The 20,506-nt window shown below is 42.9% G+C and overlaps 1 protein-coding gene across 2 annotated transcripts; it reads right to left on the bottom strand.

The window, feature by feature from the left end:
- Positions 1–7,718: 7,718 nt before the first annotated feature.
- Positions 7,719–19,898, bottom strand: ZBTB39 (zinc finger and BTB domain containing 39). Of its 2 annotated transcripts, XM_075591476.1 has the most exons (3): positions 19,794–19,898; positions 18,573–18,645; positions 7,719–18,108 (listed from the first exon to the last, which is right to left on the bottom strand). In XM_075591476.1, exon 3 carries the CDS (start codon positions 17,979–17,981, stop codon positions 15,903–15,905), a length of 2,079 nt encoding a protein of 692 aa, XP_075447591.1. In that variant the 5' UTR covers positions 17,982–18,108; positions 18,573–18,645; positions 19,794–19,898; the 3' UTR covers positions 7,719–15,902. The 2 variants fall into 2 exon arrangements, with proteins under 2 accessions (XP_075447591.1, XP_075447590.1); XM_075591475.1 differs by lacking the exon at positions 18,573–18,645 and having other exon boundaries at positions 19,794–19,893.
- Positions 19,899–20,506: the final 608 nt, after the last annotated feature.

Here is a 20,506-nt window from a genome sequence, read left to right on the forward strand (position 1 = left end):
ACCTACAACAATTAAGCAAATTAACAGAGACTATTAGAAGGTCTCTTTTCTCTTAAGTTAAAATATCAAAATCACAGAGGAAAAAAGTTCGTCGCAGACCATAAACTCTGGTACGCCAACCTCATTCTCCAACTGTTCAGTTTTTAACTGTGAAGACAGGACTTTTTACTCCCTCAGGTCGGGTAGGCGGACTCGGAGACTTCCGATTGGGCACCTTTTTCAGTATTTTGTGAGGGGGACGCTGTAATTTCACGGTCGGCTGTTCGTGTAGACAAAGGGCTTCTAGAAAGTTCTCCGCCTCTTCCGGGAATCTCAATGAAATGTGCCTCCCGTCTTTGTTTACAAATAGATGGAATGGGAAGGCCCATCTATAGCTCATCTATAGCTGATATCGTTACCTCTAAGGACCGCTGTGACTGGGTGGAGGCTTCTTCTTGATATTGAAGTTCTGGAACAATCCAGAAAGATCTGAATCCTGGAATATTCAAATATTCTTGATTCCTGCAAGCTCTTATTTTCCATTAGTGGTATAATAGTGTAATTTTACTATAACATCCCTACTAGTCAGAAGGGACAGAGACATCGTATCAGAATTATAAACAGTGTAACAAAAATTGCAAAAGGGCAATCAAATTAGCAAAAATGGATAATGAAAGAAGGATTGCAATAGAAAGTAAGATCAACCCTAAAAAGTTCTCTAAGTACCTTAATAACAATAAAATGAGAAAAGAAAATATAGGACCCTTTCCGGGTGAGATGGGCAGGCAAATTATTGGAAATAAGAAACAATCGGGAGGTATTAAACACATTCTTTGCCTCTGTGTTTACCAGGGAGGAATCAATTTCAATGGTAGTGCCACAGGAGGAAGCCACAACCTCCATATTAATGAACAATTGGTTAACTGAGGAAGAAGTTCATAAGCGGCTTGAAAAAATGTAAGTAAATAAGGCATCTGGCCCCGATGGTATACATCCAAGAGTTCTCAAGGAGTTAAGTTCAGTAATAGCCAAACCATTACATTTAATATTCAATTTCCACAGGCTCTGTACACAAGATTGGCGTAAAGCAGATGTTGTGCCTATATTTAAAAAGGGAGCTAGATCACAACCAGGGAATTACAGACCTGTAAGCCTGACTTCAATAGTGGGGAAACTACTTGAAGGTTTAATATGGTATAATATTCAGGAATACCTAATGGGAAACAAAATCATTAGTAATAGTCAGCATGGATTTATGAAGGATAGATCATGCCAAACTAACCTTATTTGTTTCTTTGAGGAGATAAGTAGGAATTTAGACCAGGGTAATGCAGTTGATATTGTCTACTTAGATTTTGCAAAGGCTTTTGATACGATTCCACACAAGAGGTTGGTGTACAAAATAAAGCAAATTGGACTCTAATAATATATGCACCTGGATTGAAAACTGGTTGAAGAACAGACAACAGAGGGTTGTCATAAATGGAACTTTTTCAGGTTGGGCTAAAGTCGTGAGTGGAGTACCTCAGGGATCGATACGGGACCCCTGCTTTTTAACTTGTTTATTAATGACCTTGAAGTTGGCATCGAGAGTAAAGTCTCCATCTTTGCTGATGATACTAAATTGCGTAAGGTAGTAGAATCAGAGCAGGATGCAATTTCTCTCCAGAAGGACTTGGAGAGACTGGAAACGTGGGCAGGTAAATGGCAGATGAGGTTTAATACAGATAAATGTAAGGTTATGCATTTGGGATGCAAGAATAAACTGGCGACTTACAAATTAAATGGGGATAAATTGGGTGAATCCTTGATAGAGAAGGATTTAGGAGTGCTTGTAGACAGCAGGCTTAGCAATAATGCCCAAAGTCATGCAGTAGCTGCAAAGGCAAACAAGATCTAATCTCGTTTTAAACAGGCAATGGATGGAAGGGAAGTAAACATAATTATGCCCCTTTACAAAGCATTAGTCAGACCACACCTTGAATATGGAGTACCATTGTGGGCAACACTCCTTAGAAAAGACATTATGGAACTAGAGAGTGCAGAGAAGAGCCACCAAATTAATAAAGGGGATGGACAATCTAACTTATGAGAGGCTAGCAAAATTAGATTTATTTACATAAATAAGATATACAACAAATAAGAGTTTTACCATGACCGGGACATAGCCTGGAGTCTCCTGGATCCCAAATCAGCGTGAAGTTCACCACACCACTACTCCCTTCTCTTCTGAGAACTTGGACTTTCTTGACCGCGAGCTACCACAAATCCTCTGGAACTGAAATCGGCATCAAATCCCAGTCGCGTCCACAATGTTCGATTTTAAGAACTTGGACGCAAATTCGGGACTTAGAATCTGGCTTTTCTGGCTTCAAATCGAAGCTGGTTGCTCTGCTATTCGCGCAAGAGCAACTTTGAAAAGCCCACCCGCGCTGTTTCTAAAGGAGAACTCGAATCTCATTGGCTCACACATTCTTTATAGTATTCTGAGTCTCATTCATGAAACTCAGCAGCCAATCATCCCGTGGGAACTTTCTCAGCAGCCAATCAGAGCCAAGCCGGTATGAAAAGCTGGGTCAGCGGGAAATATGAAATTGCCGAGGGACATGTGCAAGTTTGCCACCTCCGTCCCTGGCTATCTCAATGCCACCCGCTGGGTCAGGCTCCACTAGGTCTGGCAGAGCAAATCGCAGTCCGACGACTGCTATTGTTCCCCGGACCTGGGTACTTGAGCCCTTCCCTGCTACCCTAATCCTTTTCACACCTTTGGCATCTCTATTTTGAACTCCGATGTCCAGCAGACTTACTGGTGCCTATGGGCTAGCCCTGGCAGTCTGTTTGGGCATCGGTTCCGAAAGTCCCAAGCACAATACTTTATAATACATTTAATAAAGCATGGTTATAATACATTTCCTAAGTCTCTGGATATGGGGAATAGAATAGATGTACTGTACTTTTATTCCTATCAGCCTTATTAACCTTACACTATCTTTTGGGACTTAGTCTGGACTCTGAGAGTCCCCCAACAACCTTTTATACAGTTGGGGCACCCACAACCCCAATACCAGCTCTGGGTCACCTGGGCACAAGCAAGGGTACTCCCCTTAACCTAGGGATCCCCTCAGCTACAGGGAACTTGTTCATCCCTGTGCCCCATTTACCTTTCTGGGCTATGCTGAAGGACCCTAGTGTAGAGTCGTGCATGCATTTTCAATGGGAGATATTGCCGGGACAATGTGCCTCCACGATTCACGGGTACATTTTATGGGGAACCAACAATTCCGGACCCCGACTACCTAGGCACATTCTGACAACAATTCCTCTGCAAAATCCCCCTTGAAACTTATCCCCTAGCAATCCCTGCTCGCTGGCATGCCTGGAAAGGTAAAAGCACATAACAAAACGTATTTCCGCAAAGTACAGTTGAAGCATACGATGTTACTGGGCTCAAGAGCTAACTCTCTTGAACCTTTATACATGGGTCAGGGGTAACTAAAAACGGGCTTAACCTTTGAGAGCCTGGTTACCCCCTATCGTCACACCCTGACTGCAAAGATTCTTCGAATTTATTTTCCAGTTGCGTTGTTTGCTCCGTCAGAGAAGACAGACCTGCCTTAAATTCAGCAACAGCTTTGTCCAGAGCAAGTTGAATGACCCCCTGCATCTCTTTAAGTCTTTCAAAGCCTTTGGGGGTAATTTGAGTATTTTCCTCAGCATCTTGTTCTTATTCCAGCTCAATAAAGTTCTCCCCTTGCTGTTGAGGCTTTCTTGTAGTTCTTGCACATGCACGGGTGCCATCTTGAATCTTGGAAACCGGAGGCTGTTTTCTTTAAATAACGGGACACCGATGGGGTCTACGGCTTCTTATCCTTCCTGATCGGCATCCCTGGATGTTCCGCTGGCGCGTGGAGGACTTTTCAAGGACGTTTATCCGGTTTGGAGGGCTAAAACATATGTGTTTGTAGTGAAGTCCACAGAGCTATCTCAGAGAGCTCCCATCCTCCACGACGCTGCGTGTGTGCCCCCCAGCGAGTGTATTTATAACCCCTTGTACATACATTCCTCCGTTTGCATAATCTTTTTATTGTAGGTATCATACTTTTTCACAATTACAATCCACCCATTGTAGCTAGTGGCCAGTAATAAAGTTAAACCTAAATGAATTATGATTGCTGCAGTTACTCCAGGCTTTCTGTGGTTTTAGCTTAAGTACAAGGCATTTCTTTGGAAACAAACAATTGAGGCAATAATTTAAAAAAAATGTCACTAACATTTCTCTAAAATTGAAAAACAATCGTTGATTTCACAATGCACATTTTGATTACAAAAAGCGCATTTTTAGTAAAGGTAATTGCTACACACAGAAATATTCTAGAACACAAGTTGTCCTTCACTGATAAGAGTTTCCGGGACACTCGCTCCTTAACTCTGGCTTTGTTGTATAGGCTTGTAAAACAACAATATCCCCCAGTCATTATTATAATTTTTTTTAATCTTATCCAACTCAGTGAGCTTCCCGGAGCAGGACTGCTGTCATCCTAATCTAGTTCAAAAGCCTCAGCAAAAAAAAAAGAAGAAGGAATAGGAGAATGTCATGACAGCTAATTAATACGAGAATAGAGCTGAATAGCGTAATCTCAGGATTTCCTTAAACCTTAAGGCACACTTCAGTTGAATTTTAACTTGCACATAATGCAGCATTTAAAGCGCTCATGCAAGATACATTTTTTTTTAAAAGGAACAAGTTTACGTATGTAAATAATGTGCAAAGTACCCACAAGGACTGCCACTACCTCTACCTGGTTTTCACAAAAAAAAAAACACTTTTTCCTCAGACTTCTCCATTTCACCCTTTCCTCTCTTTCTGGCGATCATCTCATCTTCTCTCAGTTCTCTACCTCCATCTACCCTTTGTTACGGCAGAGAACTGCATTCCATTAACCTATCGGCTCTTGATTCCTTTGCGCTCCTCCCTCTTTTTTCTCTGCTCTGCTACAGACTCTGACAACCTACTCAGGAACTACAACTCTGCCCTATTCTTCTCTCTTTACCTATATGCCCCTATTTTTCTCTGCCTCTTTCCCTTGTAACTCCAAACCCTGGCTAAATTGTCAAACACACATGCTCCGCTCCTGCACTCGCTCCTCTGAACGCCTCTGGAGGAAATATCATACTCTCACAGACTTCTTTAACTACAAATGTATCCTATCCCGTGTATCCTATCCCGCAGGCTAAACAAACCTACTTTTCTTCACTAATAAACACCCACAAGTCTTGCTCACACCGGCTCTGCTCTGTTTTTGACTCAGACCACCGTCTGTTTTTCTTCCTCTATGTTACCTCAGGAATATGCTGACTATTTCAAGTCAAAGGTGGATTCCATTCGTCAAGACATCCCCTCTTTATTGCATAACAGGGTCCTCACATTCTACACCTCTTCCCAACTCAGACGATGTGTCTGCTGATCTCCTCTAACCCCCGTCTACCACTTGCCCTCTTGACTTAATTCCCTTCCATCTCCGCAAACCTCTTGTTCCTACTCTAATTCCTACAATCGCACACATTTTCAACTCCTCCCTTTACTCTGTTACCTTTCCCGTCTCCTTCAAGCACGCAACTGTTATAACCTTACTCAAAAACAACAAGCTTTACCCTATCTCTCCAATTATCGCCCTGTTTCCGTCCTGCTATTTGCCTCTAAACTCCTTATGCTTTCTCGCTTACTCCATTTCCTCACCACCTATTCTCTACTAGATCCTCTACAATCTGGCTTCCACACTGCTCACTCAACTGAAACAGCTTGCACCAAAATAACTAATGATCTCAAAACTGCAAAAGACAAAGGTCATTACATTTCTCATATCACTTGACCTCTCTGGAGCCTGATATTTTGGACCACCCTCTTCTTCACATTCTCCATATTTTTGGTATCCATAACAGAGCTCTATCCTAGATTTCCTCTTGCCTGTCCCATCTTCATTTCAGTGTCTCATTTGCCAACACCACCTCCTCCTCCTTCGATCTCTCTGTGGGCATACCCGAGGAGTCTGTCTTAGGACCTCTTTTTTTTCCAAACTCTCTCTAGGTGACCCTATCACATCTCTAGAGTTCATATATCACCTATATGCTATTGACACACAAATTTACCATTTAACTCCTAACCTTACATCTGCCTTACAGACCAAAGTCTCAGAATTTCTCTTCACTATATCATGCTGGATGACCCTCTGCTGACTCAAACTTAATATATCAAAGACAGAGCTCCTCATACTTCTTCCCAAGCCTGGCCCTACTGCCCCCTTCTACATTATGGTTGGCAATCTTAGCATACTAGGTTTACTGTATGACAAGCACGCTGCCTAGGTGTCAAATTTGACTCCTACCTCACATTCACAATGTAGCTAAAACCTGTTTTTTCCTACGTAACATTGCAAAGATACGCCCTTCCGTCTGTCGCTCTACTGCAAAAACTCATTCTCTTCCGTTTCGACTATTGTAACCTGCTACTGTCCGACTTTCCTACCTTTTTCCTGTCTCTTCTACAATGTACCCTAAGGTCTGTTAGAATCACTTTACGCTTTCGTAAATCTGTCTCAGCGTCTCCCCTGCTGAAATCCCTCTGCTGGCTTCCTAGAGGGTTCCAGCCTGATATTGAGGAAGGACATTCCAAAGGTGTGGGGCAGCGAATGAGAAAAGTTTTAGGCAGGAGAGGATTTCAGGATCCACAGTTTGATAACCTATTTATAATATAGTCCTGCTGCATGTTGCTCTAGCAAAGCCCACATCTATGGCACACAACTGCCGGGAAAAGGTACTGAAGCAAGAAAAAAAGGTCCTATTTCTAGAAACAATATATCCAGTTTTGTGAACCACCAGGCAGACTAAAAAATTCCCCCCAACACCATTCTGTGGTTCACAACCTCTCCCTCAAATGAATTGTCCTGTATTCAGTCTCTCTTTTTCTGATGTTGTGCAGCACTCTAGTAGACATTCGAGGAATCAGCTTCAATCTATGATAGGGTTTTCTGCAGCCATTGTTTATTAGAGCTGGGCAGCCTTGTGACTCATCGGCCCCGTTTCACCATGACTATAATAGTAGCTATTAGTTGTGACTGCTTACTGTATTGTTCAATGCAAACTGTTCACGTTGTAGCTCAGAAAAGCAACATCTTGACACACAAAACCGATCATCCGACCGATTCATAAACAAGATGCACGTGTTCCAACCACTTACTGTATATTGCAATAAATACATACAGGAAGACAGGGTGATCTTCAGACTCTGATGTTCGATAGAGGTTAGCCATCTCGTGCAGTCACTTGCGATGAGGACAAAATAGGGTTAACCTGTGGAACATATTAACTTTGCTAAATTGAATGAATATAATGAAACATAGTGCCTCATATGATTTCCTTATCTCCGTATACTTCCAAAAGCTCATTCCTCTTAAAGTGAAAAGAACTTAAAAGCAGAGTTCCCACCAAAAAAGAAATATGGAGAAATGAAACCACTACACTTGAAATATAAATAGTGCATTTCTTTTACCAAAGTTTAATAAAATAAAAATGTTTTACATAATAAAACATACCCATCTATAATCTGATTTTATGATCAAAAACAAATAATCTCTTCTAGCTCCCTATCCTCAACCCCATTACCTTACTAGAGGATTTTACTAAACGACTGGATACTTGGTCAGCAGTCGACATTTCAAGTAAAACAACATTATGAAACGATGTGAAATTGTTTTGTTTTTTTTAATTCTAAATTAAACTCACACATTGTTATACAAAAAGAAAAATCCAACATCTAAAAATGTTTACAAAATATACAAAACTTTACAGTAATCAGTAAATGTTTAATATTAACAAGTTAATATCTACAGTAACCATAAGGTAAAAAAACAGAGATGGTTAGAGGTAATCTAAATTCCCTAAAATTTATTTTTCACTGAATACAATCAATTAGACACACACAGCCTTAAAAATGTTGATGTTAATATATAATTTTCTATTTCAAACGAATAACAGAATGTGTTAACAGGGATTGTGCATATTAAAATCAATATGAGATACTATTCTTTGCTTAGAATATAATTTTCCTGTACCAATTGTGACCTCCAGTGGCCATTGTGCAGAATTAAACTTCGCATTACCAGAAGTGGTTCGTTTTATGTACCGTTTTTGTAGGGATTACTAGGCTGAAATTATAGCCTTGAACTGCTATGCTAACTGTGACTGCTGCATTTCAGTGTTAAACAGTGTCGGTCAAACTGGTGACTTTTGGTTCACATTTTAACAGGTATTTTTAGAGAAATCAGGTTGTGAGTTGACTCAAGAGAGTCCAAGACTATGATTGCGCTCGTTTCTTCCCACTGGGGAATGTGGACAAAGGGAAAGTTAATTTGGGTAGTTAGCATCACTGAATGGCAGAATGATACATTGGGAACACGGGCACTTTGGATAAGGCACGTACCCCGTTTAGAGCGATGTGCCCGTGACGTGAGAGAACAACAATGCTCTCTACCTGGGGGATATGTTGTTTCATTTTGCCTTTACACTCTGGACCTGAAGATTTCCCCATTGCCATGGCAGCATTCCAGAAATGTTTATTTTTTCCATTTAAGCAAAAAAACAAAAATACATTATGTTAAGGGTGCCACACAGATGTAAACAGATAAGACCAGGAATCAAGTCAAATAAGGGGTATTGGATGATCGATCTCACATTAACTGCCATTGACTTCAAAGGTAGTAAACGGGGGATCGTGATCTGATATCAAATGCTGTATTTCCCTGTAGATCATACCATATGAATATAAAAAAAACACACAAGTGCTCATAATGAACACTTCTTTAGAACTATTTGGTTTGTTTCAGCTACAGTAAAGGCGAGAATGAAGGACAGGGTAAACATGGAAGGGAAAGAAGTGAAAACAATGAACAGATATTGAGACAGATAATTGGTTTATGGTACGGTAGATCAAGAAGGAACACAGGAGTCATCACCAAAAGTTGGAAGGATAAAGTTAATGGTAAGAAGAGCTGTAGTGGGAAGGTGAGGAGAAGCAGGAAATTGTGCAAAGAACAGAGAGACGTGGATGTAAAACACGAAAGAGAAGGCGCAATAAATAAAGTGAACGATAAGAAGGCCAAGGTACAGCACAGAGATGATGACATTATGAAGCCTGTAATAACTTGCGACATGTTTAATTTGGCATGTGGCATCAAAAACTCAATACTTGGTCATTGAAAATAGTCTGGATACAGATGGTTGTACATTGGCCTACCATGTAAATATTTAACTCTTTGTTGCAATGTGTTACTGGACCCTCTTGGCAGCGAGTTGTAAATTACATGATAGACTATGACATTTAAGAAATATTTGAGCGCAACAGCAAGCTACACTTTATAAAGCCAGATGCAATGTATTTATTGCTACTGGACTAGAAGTTCAATAAACACCGTTTTTCCCCCTCTCTACAGATGAGCTTCCTGGATTCCTAATAAATATTATAAATTACAATAGATTACACCATATTCTCCGCATCCTTCCATCTAGTCATACTAAAAACTGTACATGGCCAGAGTTTAGGCACAGGAAAACCTGGCAGCAGGGGTTTGAACCCTTGTATTTGTGGATGAATTACAACTAAATAAATATTTTAAAACAGTTTTGTATCGACCATCATTTTGATAAAAGTGGAAATCACAGCTTATGTCGAGTTGGGTATGATCTCGACTCTTAGCCTGCGGGTGATGCTTATAGATCATCTGAAGTTTTCCACAATTCATATTTATGGAATAACCTCTAAGGCAGGGCTGCGGAAATTGGAGGGCGCAGCGGTTACAGAGACCCCGCGCTCCTCCCCAAGGCATTTTAATTAAATACCGGGGGACCGCACGAGGCCTCTGTAACTCACTTACCTTGGCTTCTAGCGACGCGTTGTCACGGCAATGCGACATCAAATGATGCAGCGGGGCCGCGTTGGAGCCAAGGGGGGGTGCGAGCAGGGGGGGGCTCAGGGGGAAAAGTTTGCGAACCCCTGCTCTAAGGGATCTGAGAGGACAATATTGGGAATTTACAAACTTTGGATAGCACTGGTCCATCTTTTTCAGTCCAAGTTATTAGTTGCTATTATTTCACTGTGAAATCAATTAATACATTTCTACTTCTGAGAAACGTTTACCAATGATTTCTGCAACAAATGTATTTTAAACAGCCCACATACTTGCACAACTTTTATAAATATTAGATAATGACCACCATTTGTGATATTATTCAGTAGTAACCTAACTGCTGCAGTGAGCTGTGACTAAGTCAGACATGAACAGATTAATTATGACTTTGAGACGACATAGACCATACAATATATCGTCATTGTAGAGGTAAAACTCATTAAGTGCATTTTTGGCAAAACTCACTAAATGCACTTCCTGAATGTATTGATATTTCTATTGAAAAACTCATTACAGACACCCAATCAACAGAACTAGTCCTATCAAAATACCTTTCTTTTTAAATACAGATTATTTTTTCCTGTCAAAAAGAACATTTAATCGACTTTTCCTCAGTACTGTACTTAAAGAATGAAGTTAATGATTTTTACCTCTACAAAGACGATGTGTCAATTGAAACATGTAATGTTACACAACTGAGAACCACAAAGTAGGCTCACGCATACCCAATAACATCTAAGAGTTAGAATTTAAGGAGCGAAAGGCCGAAGTCTTTCAGGCTTGCCTGATTTTGATGATTAAATCCTTACAAAAGACAATTGTTACAATTTTGATTGTTTTCGGAATACAGTCCGAAAGGGCTTTAGCTTTATACTGATAGACCCCTCCTATTCAATAAACTTCTAAGAGAACCCAAAAGTAGCCCCATGAAACAACAGAGGTCTTCGTCCGAAAGGAAATTACTATGCAAATGAGTAATTTTCATGAAAATACTCATTCACACGCTATTCAATAAATCCTGGAGGGCTGTGATAACGAAATCACAGCCCTCGGGATCAGATTTTTTTGTAGCTTGCCCAGGCTGGCGAATCAGCCAATTAAGACGTCTATATGGAGAAAAACTAAATAGAAAGATTGGACCAGGTGAAAAACACACACAATATCACAATTACATTAACCCATTACTAATCATAGTGGTAATGAAGGCCTTACCCTTCACTCCCCAGAAACCTACTCCCATCCCACTTAGCCCCCCTTCATCTAACAAAGGCTACCAGCTTATTAGCCAAAAATGACTCATGGCTCTGTAGGCCATGGTAATAAATCCAAAACAATAATATATATAAAAAAAAATCATTTACAAATGTAGCTTTGCGTACAGATTTCCTATACCTGTACCTGTATTGAACATATGTCAAAATGTACATATAACACATTGCATTAACATTTCAACATATTAAAGCAGGGGAGCGCAATCTTTTCCTGCTGCGCCCCGTCTTCCTTGTCCCGCTCGCACACACCCCCCCCCCCACACCTGGTATCCGCGTCAAATGATGCTGCGGGGTCACATGACCCGTGGCCTCATTTGACGCGTGTGACGTCACATGGCGTCATTTGACGCCGCGTTGCCATGGCGACGCATCACAGCCGGCTGAATCCCGGTAAGTGAAGTGTTGCAGAGGCCTCACGCGATCCCCCAGCATTTAATTTAAATGCCATGGGGAAGAGCACGGGGCCTCTGCAACCGTCAGCGTCCCCCAGCAAAATTCTCCCGCCCCCCAGTATTAAAGGGGCCATTAACCCTTTCAATACCAGTAAGGCTACATAGGCCCTCTAATAGACAGACAGTCTAGATTGCCTTATTGGCACTGACAGGGCTGCCAACAGGGTGGAGAGCCGGGACAACTGTTTCGGGCCTGGTGGTTGCAGGGGGGCCAGCTGGCTGGCACTTGTAGTTGGATCCGGCCAGAGGTTAGGCGCAAAATCCGCATCTGTTGGCTGCCAGCTGGGCTTCACTTCGAGCACCACCCCGTATGCTGGAAGTTGAGCCCGCTCAGAAGTTGGTACTAACTTTTGCATCCGCCCAGCACGGGAGGCCTCCCCCCAAACTAAGTGTGCGCTGTGGTGGCCGGTGTCTGTGAGCGAGGAGGGGAGACGGGGTTGTTGACAGTGAAGAGGGAGAGGGGGTTATTAACTGAGGAGGGGAAGGGGGTTAATGAGTGTGGGGAGGGGCAGGGGGTTAATGAGTGTGGGGAAAGGCAGGCGGGGTTGTGTGAGAAGGGCTGGGGGGGTTAATGAGTGTGAGGAGGGGCAGGGGGGTTAATGAGTTTGAGGAGGGAGGGGAAGAAGTGGGGGTGTAAAAGACAGGAGGGAGAGTGGGGGGAAATAAATTAATTGGGGGGTGAGTGGGCTGTGAGAAGGGGGAATGAAATAGAAGGGAGTGAAGAGAGCGAGGTGGTGTGAGAAAAGGGGGGTGGGGATCTCGCAAGGCTGTCAATACAGAGGGGCTCTGGCAGAAACTCCTGTCCTGAGCCTCGAGAAACCCATTGGCGGGCCTGGGCACTGATGGGGTAAATAATAGGAAAAACGTACTTACCCCATCGTCGTTGAGGTCCTCAAAAGGTTTCAGGGTCTAGAACCTACAGGAGCTAATCCCAATAATGAATTCAATGCAATCAATTCCTAATCTTCTCTTCTTAACAGTCTTCCCAAAACACAATAAAAAGAACGGTCTGCCAAAAATATATCCCGAGGCCTCAACAACGGCTTAATTTAAAGCCTAATGGGCTACTATAATCCAGAGCCATCCTGCCCCACACCAACCATCCTCAGTGTTGATCAAAGTCCTCTGGTTCTCAGTTGCTTGAAGTTAATTTCAAATTATTTCTCCATCTTTAAATCTTTTCTTCCATCTTCCTCACACGTCTCTCCTGCTGAAGACTGATGTGATATGGGAGAATACAGCCCTTAACCAGGGCCTGGCTCTATCACGTTATGTATAAAGAGGTCACGTGATAAGCCAGCCAAACAACCTGATTGTTTTAAAATGTGTTTGCTGCCGTTAGTGATGACATCAGACAATGGGGAACGTTTTTTCCCCCATGTACGAAATGAATTCCTTTTGAGGACTGAAATAATTTTGATCATGTGAAGTGGGAAAACACACTTCCCAATGCCTGACGTCAGTCAAGGCAGCAAACACTCGGTAAAACAAGCAATTTGATTTTGCCAGTTTTCCCATGTGACCTCTTTAAATGTGATACTTGACAGCGACAGGCCCTATCTTGTGCAAGGGTTGCCCATGGCACCTCACTTGTCGGTGGAAAGAGCACATGCAAGGAAGGATGGTAAACACGAAGATAAAAGAAAAGGTTTAAACATGAGACTGTTGAGGCATCAGGATGGATTTTTGGCGGAGCATTTTTTCTCGTGTGAAGGGGACAATGAAAAGGCTATGAAATTTGGTTTCTTTTTTTTTTATCTTCACATGGATTAATTTTGGGGATGTATTTCTTTTCAAGTGGATTAGTTCCTGTGGGTCATGGACCCTGAAGCCTCTTGAAGACTTCAACATAGATGGCGATTAGGTAGCCTTATTGGTACTGAAAGGTTTAATTACCCCTTTATTTGAAGCAGCATTTCATTTAAAATCCCATGTGGGTTTTTTCTTCTTCTAGATCACTTGTGTAGTATTAAATAATGCTTATTGCATCCCCCACCTCCTCACTCTTAATGTCCTTTTTAATGATTTTTTTATGCATTAAGCTTCCTTGGGTTGCTATAGCAACCATTTAGGAAACCACAGCACTTGCTCTTGTAAAATAGGCAGCCATATTGCGTGCCCTGGGAAGACAGATCTTCACCGATTGATCGGCATCTTAGATAATTGAATTGCCGTAAAGGTAAGGAACTGCTGCATTTATTCAAACAAGAAAAGGGCAAGCGGAAATGCGCCAAATAGACATGTTAATGTAATATGTTAACATACATACATGTATATATGCGCGCGTGTGATATATATATATATATATACACATATATATATAACACACACACATATTTACATAGTTGTATTACCTTGACATACAGAGCTATTAGCCATTTGTGGCTAATAGGCTTGAAGTTATTGTTAGATAGTGGGGGGTTAGATATGCTGAGTGGGATAGTGGGGGTAGGTGCCTGGGGATGGCAGATTAACTACTTCCACCTTCCCCCTGGGGTGACTAATGCAATACCAGTTAGTAAAACATTGTTTGGCAATGCCTTACTAGCCTCTATGGCATGCAATGAGTAGATAGTTAGGATGAGGTAAGGATTCAGGATTAACACCTTGGTTGCCATAGCACACGATGCATACCTTCATGACTACTATAGTTACCAAGGAGTTCATCAGTCCAGACTTTATTCATTTATGCCAGGTATATACTACAAATCAATATACACCTGGCATCTTCCACAGTGATGAGAGAAATTAGTGAAAAAGAAGAAAAGTATTACAGGGTTCGCATTAACATTTTTTTTTTTTTGCTTTTTGAATGCAAATTATCTGCCTCTTCCCTTAAAAATTGTGCATATTTCGGGGTCCAAAAAATGTTTTCGATGCTGAAGCTTACTTTTTATACTGTACTAAATAGGATCCATAGCCTTTTGAGTAATTTTTTTGATTGACGGCATGTGAATTAATGTCAGAAGGGCCATTTAAAGGATAGGATATGATAAACGGCCATTTAATATGATAAAAGGATATGATGTTGCCATATTAAGTATATAGACCACACATTGATCCTTCCTGTCTCATGGCTCATTTACAGATTATTTCATGGGAACGATCTAGTTCTGAAAACCCCTCCTGAATGAAAGGATAAAGGGTCATATTTACTAAGCAGTGCTAAGCCATAACACAAGCTCATGAATGGGCTGATAGGTGTCTTTGGGCCATACCTACTAAATGGGTCTAAGCCACAAGTCCATTGCTGCTAACACCTCTTCAGGACTGAAAAGATTAAAAACAGACAAGGAATGTGCAGACTAGGAAGATACAATTAACTTGGCAGGAAAGACTGCATTTGGAAGGGCGGGGAAGACATGCGGTAGGGGCAATGTATAAGTCTCTACCTCACTGCTCCGCTTTCCCCGCTCACAGGATTACGCCTGCATACAAGTGGCCCCAGGATCACAGTCATGCCGCAAGACACTGAGCCCCGCTCCTGCCTCCCTCTCTCTCCCTCCCACCTGAAGTTCATGACGGCATCATGGTCTGACGCGAACACTGTGAGCCGGAAAGTGGAAGGAGGTAGGAAGAGGGGAGGGAGCCAAGAGGAGACAGTCACATACTCGCCTGACATAAATCGCCCTTTATTCCGGGCAAGCGGCTGGTCTAAACGTGGTCAGCCTGGTCTAAGGCTGGTCTAAACGTGAGACAAATGCAACAAAAGGTACGTTTCAACTGGCAAAATGTGACATGTGCGAACCAAAAGAATGACAGTGTATAAACAAAATGCTGTTCAGTTACTCCGTTATTTGCTCAATCCTGCCACAGTCAGTGTATCCGTCAGCTATGCCATCTGAAAAGGAGTTAACCAACAGCTCCATGGCAGCAAATTAGGTTATTAAAGAGTGGTTTCAAGTGCCCAAACTAGAACTTTAGTGAAATACTCACTAACTTAAACTCCTGCAGTAAAGACTCCATAAGCCTCATCAGAACATGTTAAATAAGTTAACTGGACTACAAACCATTATCATTGTGGATCAAAGATGGGATAGGTTTGATTACTCTTCAAAAGAAGATTTCTAAAATTACAATGAATAAAGAAGGAGAAGAGAAAACTGTGAAGATTAAGAAAACATACAATAAATAAACATGGAAATACCTCAGCTGAGTTCAGTCTGTTACAATGTAAAGGGGACTGAAAAATAAAATATGGTAAAAACACAGCCCCCTGACCCGCTCCCTTGTAAAACACATCAGCTGTCAGCGCTCTTGTCTGCATCTTTGGAGTGAATAGTGTACATGAACGTTTGGTCAATAGTGAAGTCTGACGGCAAGTTTCCTCGGTGCACTGCAATGTGCTCGCCCATAAGGTTAAGGGTGGAGCTGTAGTGTCCACACACAGTGCACCTGTACATCAGAGCCCCCGCATGGGTCTTCAGGTGGCATTTGATGGTGGAACGGCCGCGGAAGAACTTGTGGCATACTTTGCACTGGTACGGCTTCTCCCCGGTATGAATGCGCCGGTGATAGTTGAACTCACTGGTGTGGGAGAAGCATTTCCCGCACACCTTACAAGTATACTTGCTGTGGCCTGCTTGTCCCGCGAGTGAAAGGTCATCTACTGCAAAATCTTCAGAGGCCTTTCTCTTAGACGCTGCCAGCTGCATGATGGGGAACTCAGAGAACCCTTGGCGATCTGCTGGGATGCTGCCGCACCGGTGCTGGGCCAGGTGTTGACGGTGGGCCGACTCCGACTTAAATCCCTGGGAGCAGAGGTGGCAGCGGAACAGGGGTTCGTCCAAGCTTTGGTGGACAACCATGTGCTTCTCCAGCAGGTGGCGGTCCAGGAAGCTGCTGGCACAGAGTGAGCAGGAGAAGACAGAGATGGACATGTGGGATAAGACATGCCACATCAGCGCACATAGTGTTGGTTGCCGCTGCTCGCACAATCCACAGGACAACCCCTTGGGGTTAAGATGCTCCAGAGCATGAGAGCGTACAGAGTGGAAGTCACGTAGCATGGTTCTGTGACAGGCTCTACAAGGCAGCTCTGCGCCCATTGCCCCTGCAAATGTGTTCACTTCCCCTGGGAGAGGCTGTCCAGGATGGATGATGATGTTGTGCTCTGATGCTGCACCTTCCTGCCCCCGGTGGAGGGCGAGCTGCCACTGGCTGAAGAACTTGTCCTCGCACATGTCGCAGGAGAAAAGGAAGATTCCCACGTGGGATAAGACGTGGGTAACCATGGAGCCGCGGTCGTGGAAGCGGGTCTGGCATACCTTGCAGCTGCCAGTTCGTGGATCCACATGTTCCCGGGCATGCTGCCGAATATGCTGCAGGTTGGGCTCCAGCACTTTCTTGCACACTTGGCAGGGCATGGCTTTGCTGCTTCTCCCCTCTCCCTGCCCAAACAAGAGCAATTCATCCTCACTGCCATCGCTCAGTTCAATAACTTCCCCCGAAGGCCCAGAGTCCTCATCCCCGCCGTCATCGAACTGCAGCTCCTCCTCCTCTAACTCATCCAGGTGCAGATCTCCCATTGCCCCGAATCCTGCTACAGATTCCTTGGGAGGAACATCCTCAGAGAAGTACCCGCTTTTGCTGTAGTCACCGTTGTGTTGGACCTTGAAGGGTTGACAGGTGCTTATGGGACCAAGTCCAGTGTTCACTGAACCCTGAGGGGACTGGTACTTCACTGATGTGCTTTGCTCTTCAGTCTTTGCTGGCAGTGGGAAACTCGGTGCCTGGTTTAAATTGGCCTCCTGTTCCTCCCCTTTAAAACCACCTGTCCCACCTGCTTGGCCACCATAATTCTTATCGGTTGCGGGAAGGTGGTTATCCAACCCGTTGCCTCGTGACTCTACTTGATTTTGCTCTGTGGAGGCACCACTCAGAGTGCTTGAGCGCCCCTCGCTGGAGGACACAGAACATTGGTTCTTTTGTCCTGAGGAGCCCTCAAGGTCAGGGAAAGTTGCATGGCAGGCACTCAGTAAGTCGTCCATTCCAAGTTTCTCTGCCACCTCATAAATTACCCCCACATTGATGAGGTCAGTGAACAACTCCGAGGTGTAGATAAAGCTAAGTACTTTTTCAAAGTTAGCAGGGGTCATGAAGTCCACCACGTAGGTGCGGGCAGCGTCCAACTCTGCGCTCAAGAACAGATTCTGGAAATAGGCAGCTGCGGAGCACAGGACAGCTTTGTGAGCTGCAAAGGACCGGTTCCCCACCACAATGGTGACGTCACACAGTGTCTCCGACAGCCGTGATTTGTTCAGCTCCCGCAGCAGGTTGCTGGGGTGGTCGCTGCTGTGCAGCTTGATCCGCATGCCCATCTTTAGTTCGCAATGGCAGAAGGCATGCCCTGTGCACAGATGTCACAACGGTCCCTTCACTCTTTTTACACCGTCGACTGATTGAGAAGCACCTCATCCCCCTGCCGCCTGAGCAGCGAGGAGGCACCTGGAAAACAAGGACATAGTGTGAGCAGTGATATTTCAAATGCCTATTGTGAGTTATGACTTGCCCCCATTCACGAGTTGCGAGGTGATGTGACCCAAATTGTCATTATTACTGTGGGGGGAACGTCTGGTCGCGGATGTCTTAAATATTGTTAACTCTACCCTTTCTCCACATAACCCTTCCCCAGATAACATGCTAATGTGAGGTGTTAAAATAGCTTGATGCGTTGACAGAGAGATGTATGCTCACAATGCATCTCTTAGGCTACAGTTATAGTGCCGGCGACGGCAGGCTGCGATCGCTGGAAAAATTAAATTGTGATGACTTCCAGCGATCGCGACCAAGCCGTCGCGCCGTCCTTACTATAAGCGCACGCGATGCATTTGACGCGTCGTTCTCGCCGTCACTATAAGCACAGCCTTAGCCTGATTTTACTGCAAAGAAAGGGAATTATATAGTCTCACCTGTGGGCAAAACCGTTCTTGTCTGATGTAAATCTCTGTGCACAATTTGCACAGTGGATGTAAGTACATATGTCTGAAGAGTACATAAGAGTTTTGTTCGACATAAGAAAACAAGTTATATACACATATCCCAAGGGTTCTCTACCTTTTCTTTACCACACATCACTTCAAAGTTAGTGCCATTTCATTAATTAATAAACACTCAGTGTCTGAAAAAAGCCTGTCACAGATTAACCAGCTCACATTTGTGGAACTGCAAGGCATCTCCTGAATCTCTGGTGTTGCATTACTCCAGTGACTTTTACACTGTGGCCTAGAGACCCCAGGAGGTCTCTTAAGATCTTCGTGCTGGTTCACGCAACCACTGTACAATATACTATAACTCATGTTGTCAGGGCTTTTTTTTTTATCAATACCAGCAAATCAGTACTGAAGAGCAGTCTGTGACAGGTTGACTTCCGGTGTGTGGATTTATCTACATTTCTATACGCTCATACACAAATATACAGAGTATAGTAACCCTACATAATATTAATGTGGCTCATTTGCAAGCACGTTTCAGAACCCCAACTTTAGCTTACAGATATACAGTACTGTACACCTTAATAGATATGTATGTCTTTATTTATATAGCGCCATTAATGTACATAGCTTCACATTATATATATGTGTGTGTGTGTATATATATATATATATATATATATATATATATATATATATATATATATATATATATATATATATACACACACACATACATGAGAAAGGTCGAGGCAATAAACTTGTGCTGTAATAATAAATTAAATTGTCATATTAGAGTATGTTTGTGCATATATATATATATATATATATATATATATATATATATATATATATATATATATATATATACATACTGAATATACAGTATTATAGATATATACACACAAGTATAAGTGATACTTGAGGGTAGTACACTTAACTATGTTTGTGTGTGTGTATATTAGTAATAAAAACATATATACTGAATATATAACACATATATACACAAGTATAAGTGATACTTGAGGGGAGTATAATTAACTATGTTTGTGAGTGTATAAATATATACTGTATGGAAGGTGATTGCTGCCCCCTCTCCATACAATCATTATTTGCATAGCGCCAGCCTCGGATGTGTGTGTGAAAGAGATTAACCCCGCTAGTGTGTCGGAGGCGGCCCGGAAAGGGGCGGGATCTCACCGGAGTTTCCTCGCTGCTGCTCCGGCCGGGTACACAAAGACAGCTCGGTGCGTCCGGCCTCCGCCGCCGATGACGAGAGTAGCAAAAGCTGGACCCCAATGCACGGGGCAGGGAGGAGAGTAAAGCAGCGCCATCGTGCGCCTGGAGGCTGCAGGCGCAAAACTGTACATGGAGACATGTAGTACTGTATATGTGGGTCGCCACCTGGTGGTCTGCAGAGGCAATGCATTCTGACCGCACAAGCAGGGCAGGGGTCTTAGATAAGGCAACTTGTAGCTCAATCACAGTGTTTGTTGGCCCCATCTGACATTGATCTGGCAAAATACAGTATGCTGCACCACTACGGTTTTTTTTTATTGTCAAACCCAGAATGCCACTACTGCTACAAATTCACAATGTAACTCTCTTTTTAAAGAAAAGGGGGTTATTTTAGAAAGCCCCCCCCCCTCCACCTTCCTATTGTTACAACACAAATATGGGTGAAATCTTTGTTAACTACTGTCCAACGAGTTTCCCCGCAATGATCAAGAATGTAGCTTTAAATCAGACACAGCACCACTTTTTCAGCCCCGGACGGGTTACGCCTTTTACTATCATTTCTGTAAACCAGCTTCACATTATCACAATGGTGTCATCTGGCCCTAGCTTTATTTTCCTACCAGTAAATATTCTGTGATTTGTTGTCATCTTGCTTTTTTTTTTTTAAATATTTT

The sequence above is a fragment of the Ascaphus truei genome, chromosome 3, assembly GCF_040206685.1.
Source record: "Ascaphus truei isolate aAscTru1 chromosome 3, aAscTru1.hap1, whole genome shotgun sequence".
Classification (NCBI taxonomy): domain Eukaryota; kingdom Metazoa; phylum Chordata; class Amphibia; order Anura; family Ascaphidae; genus Ascaphus; species Ascaphus truei.

Bases quoted from the DNA above. Each gene is read 5' to 3' on its own strand.
- ZBTB39 (XM_075591476.1), bottom strand. From the start codon at position 17,981: ATGGGCATGCGGATCAAGCTGCACAGCAGCGACCACCCCAGCAACCTG.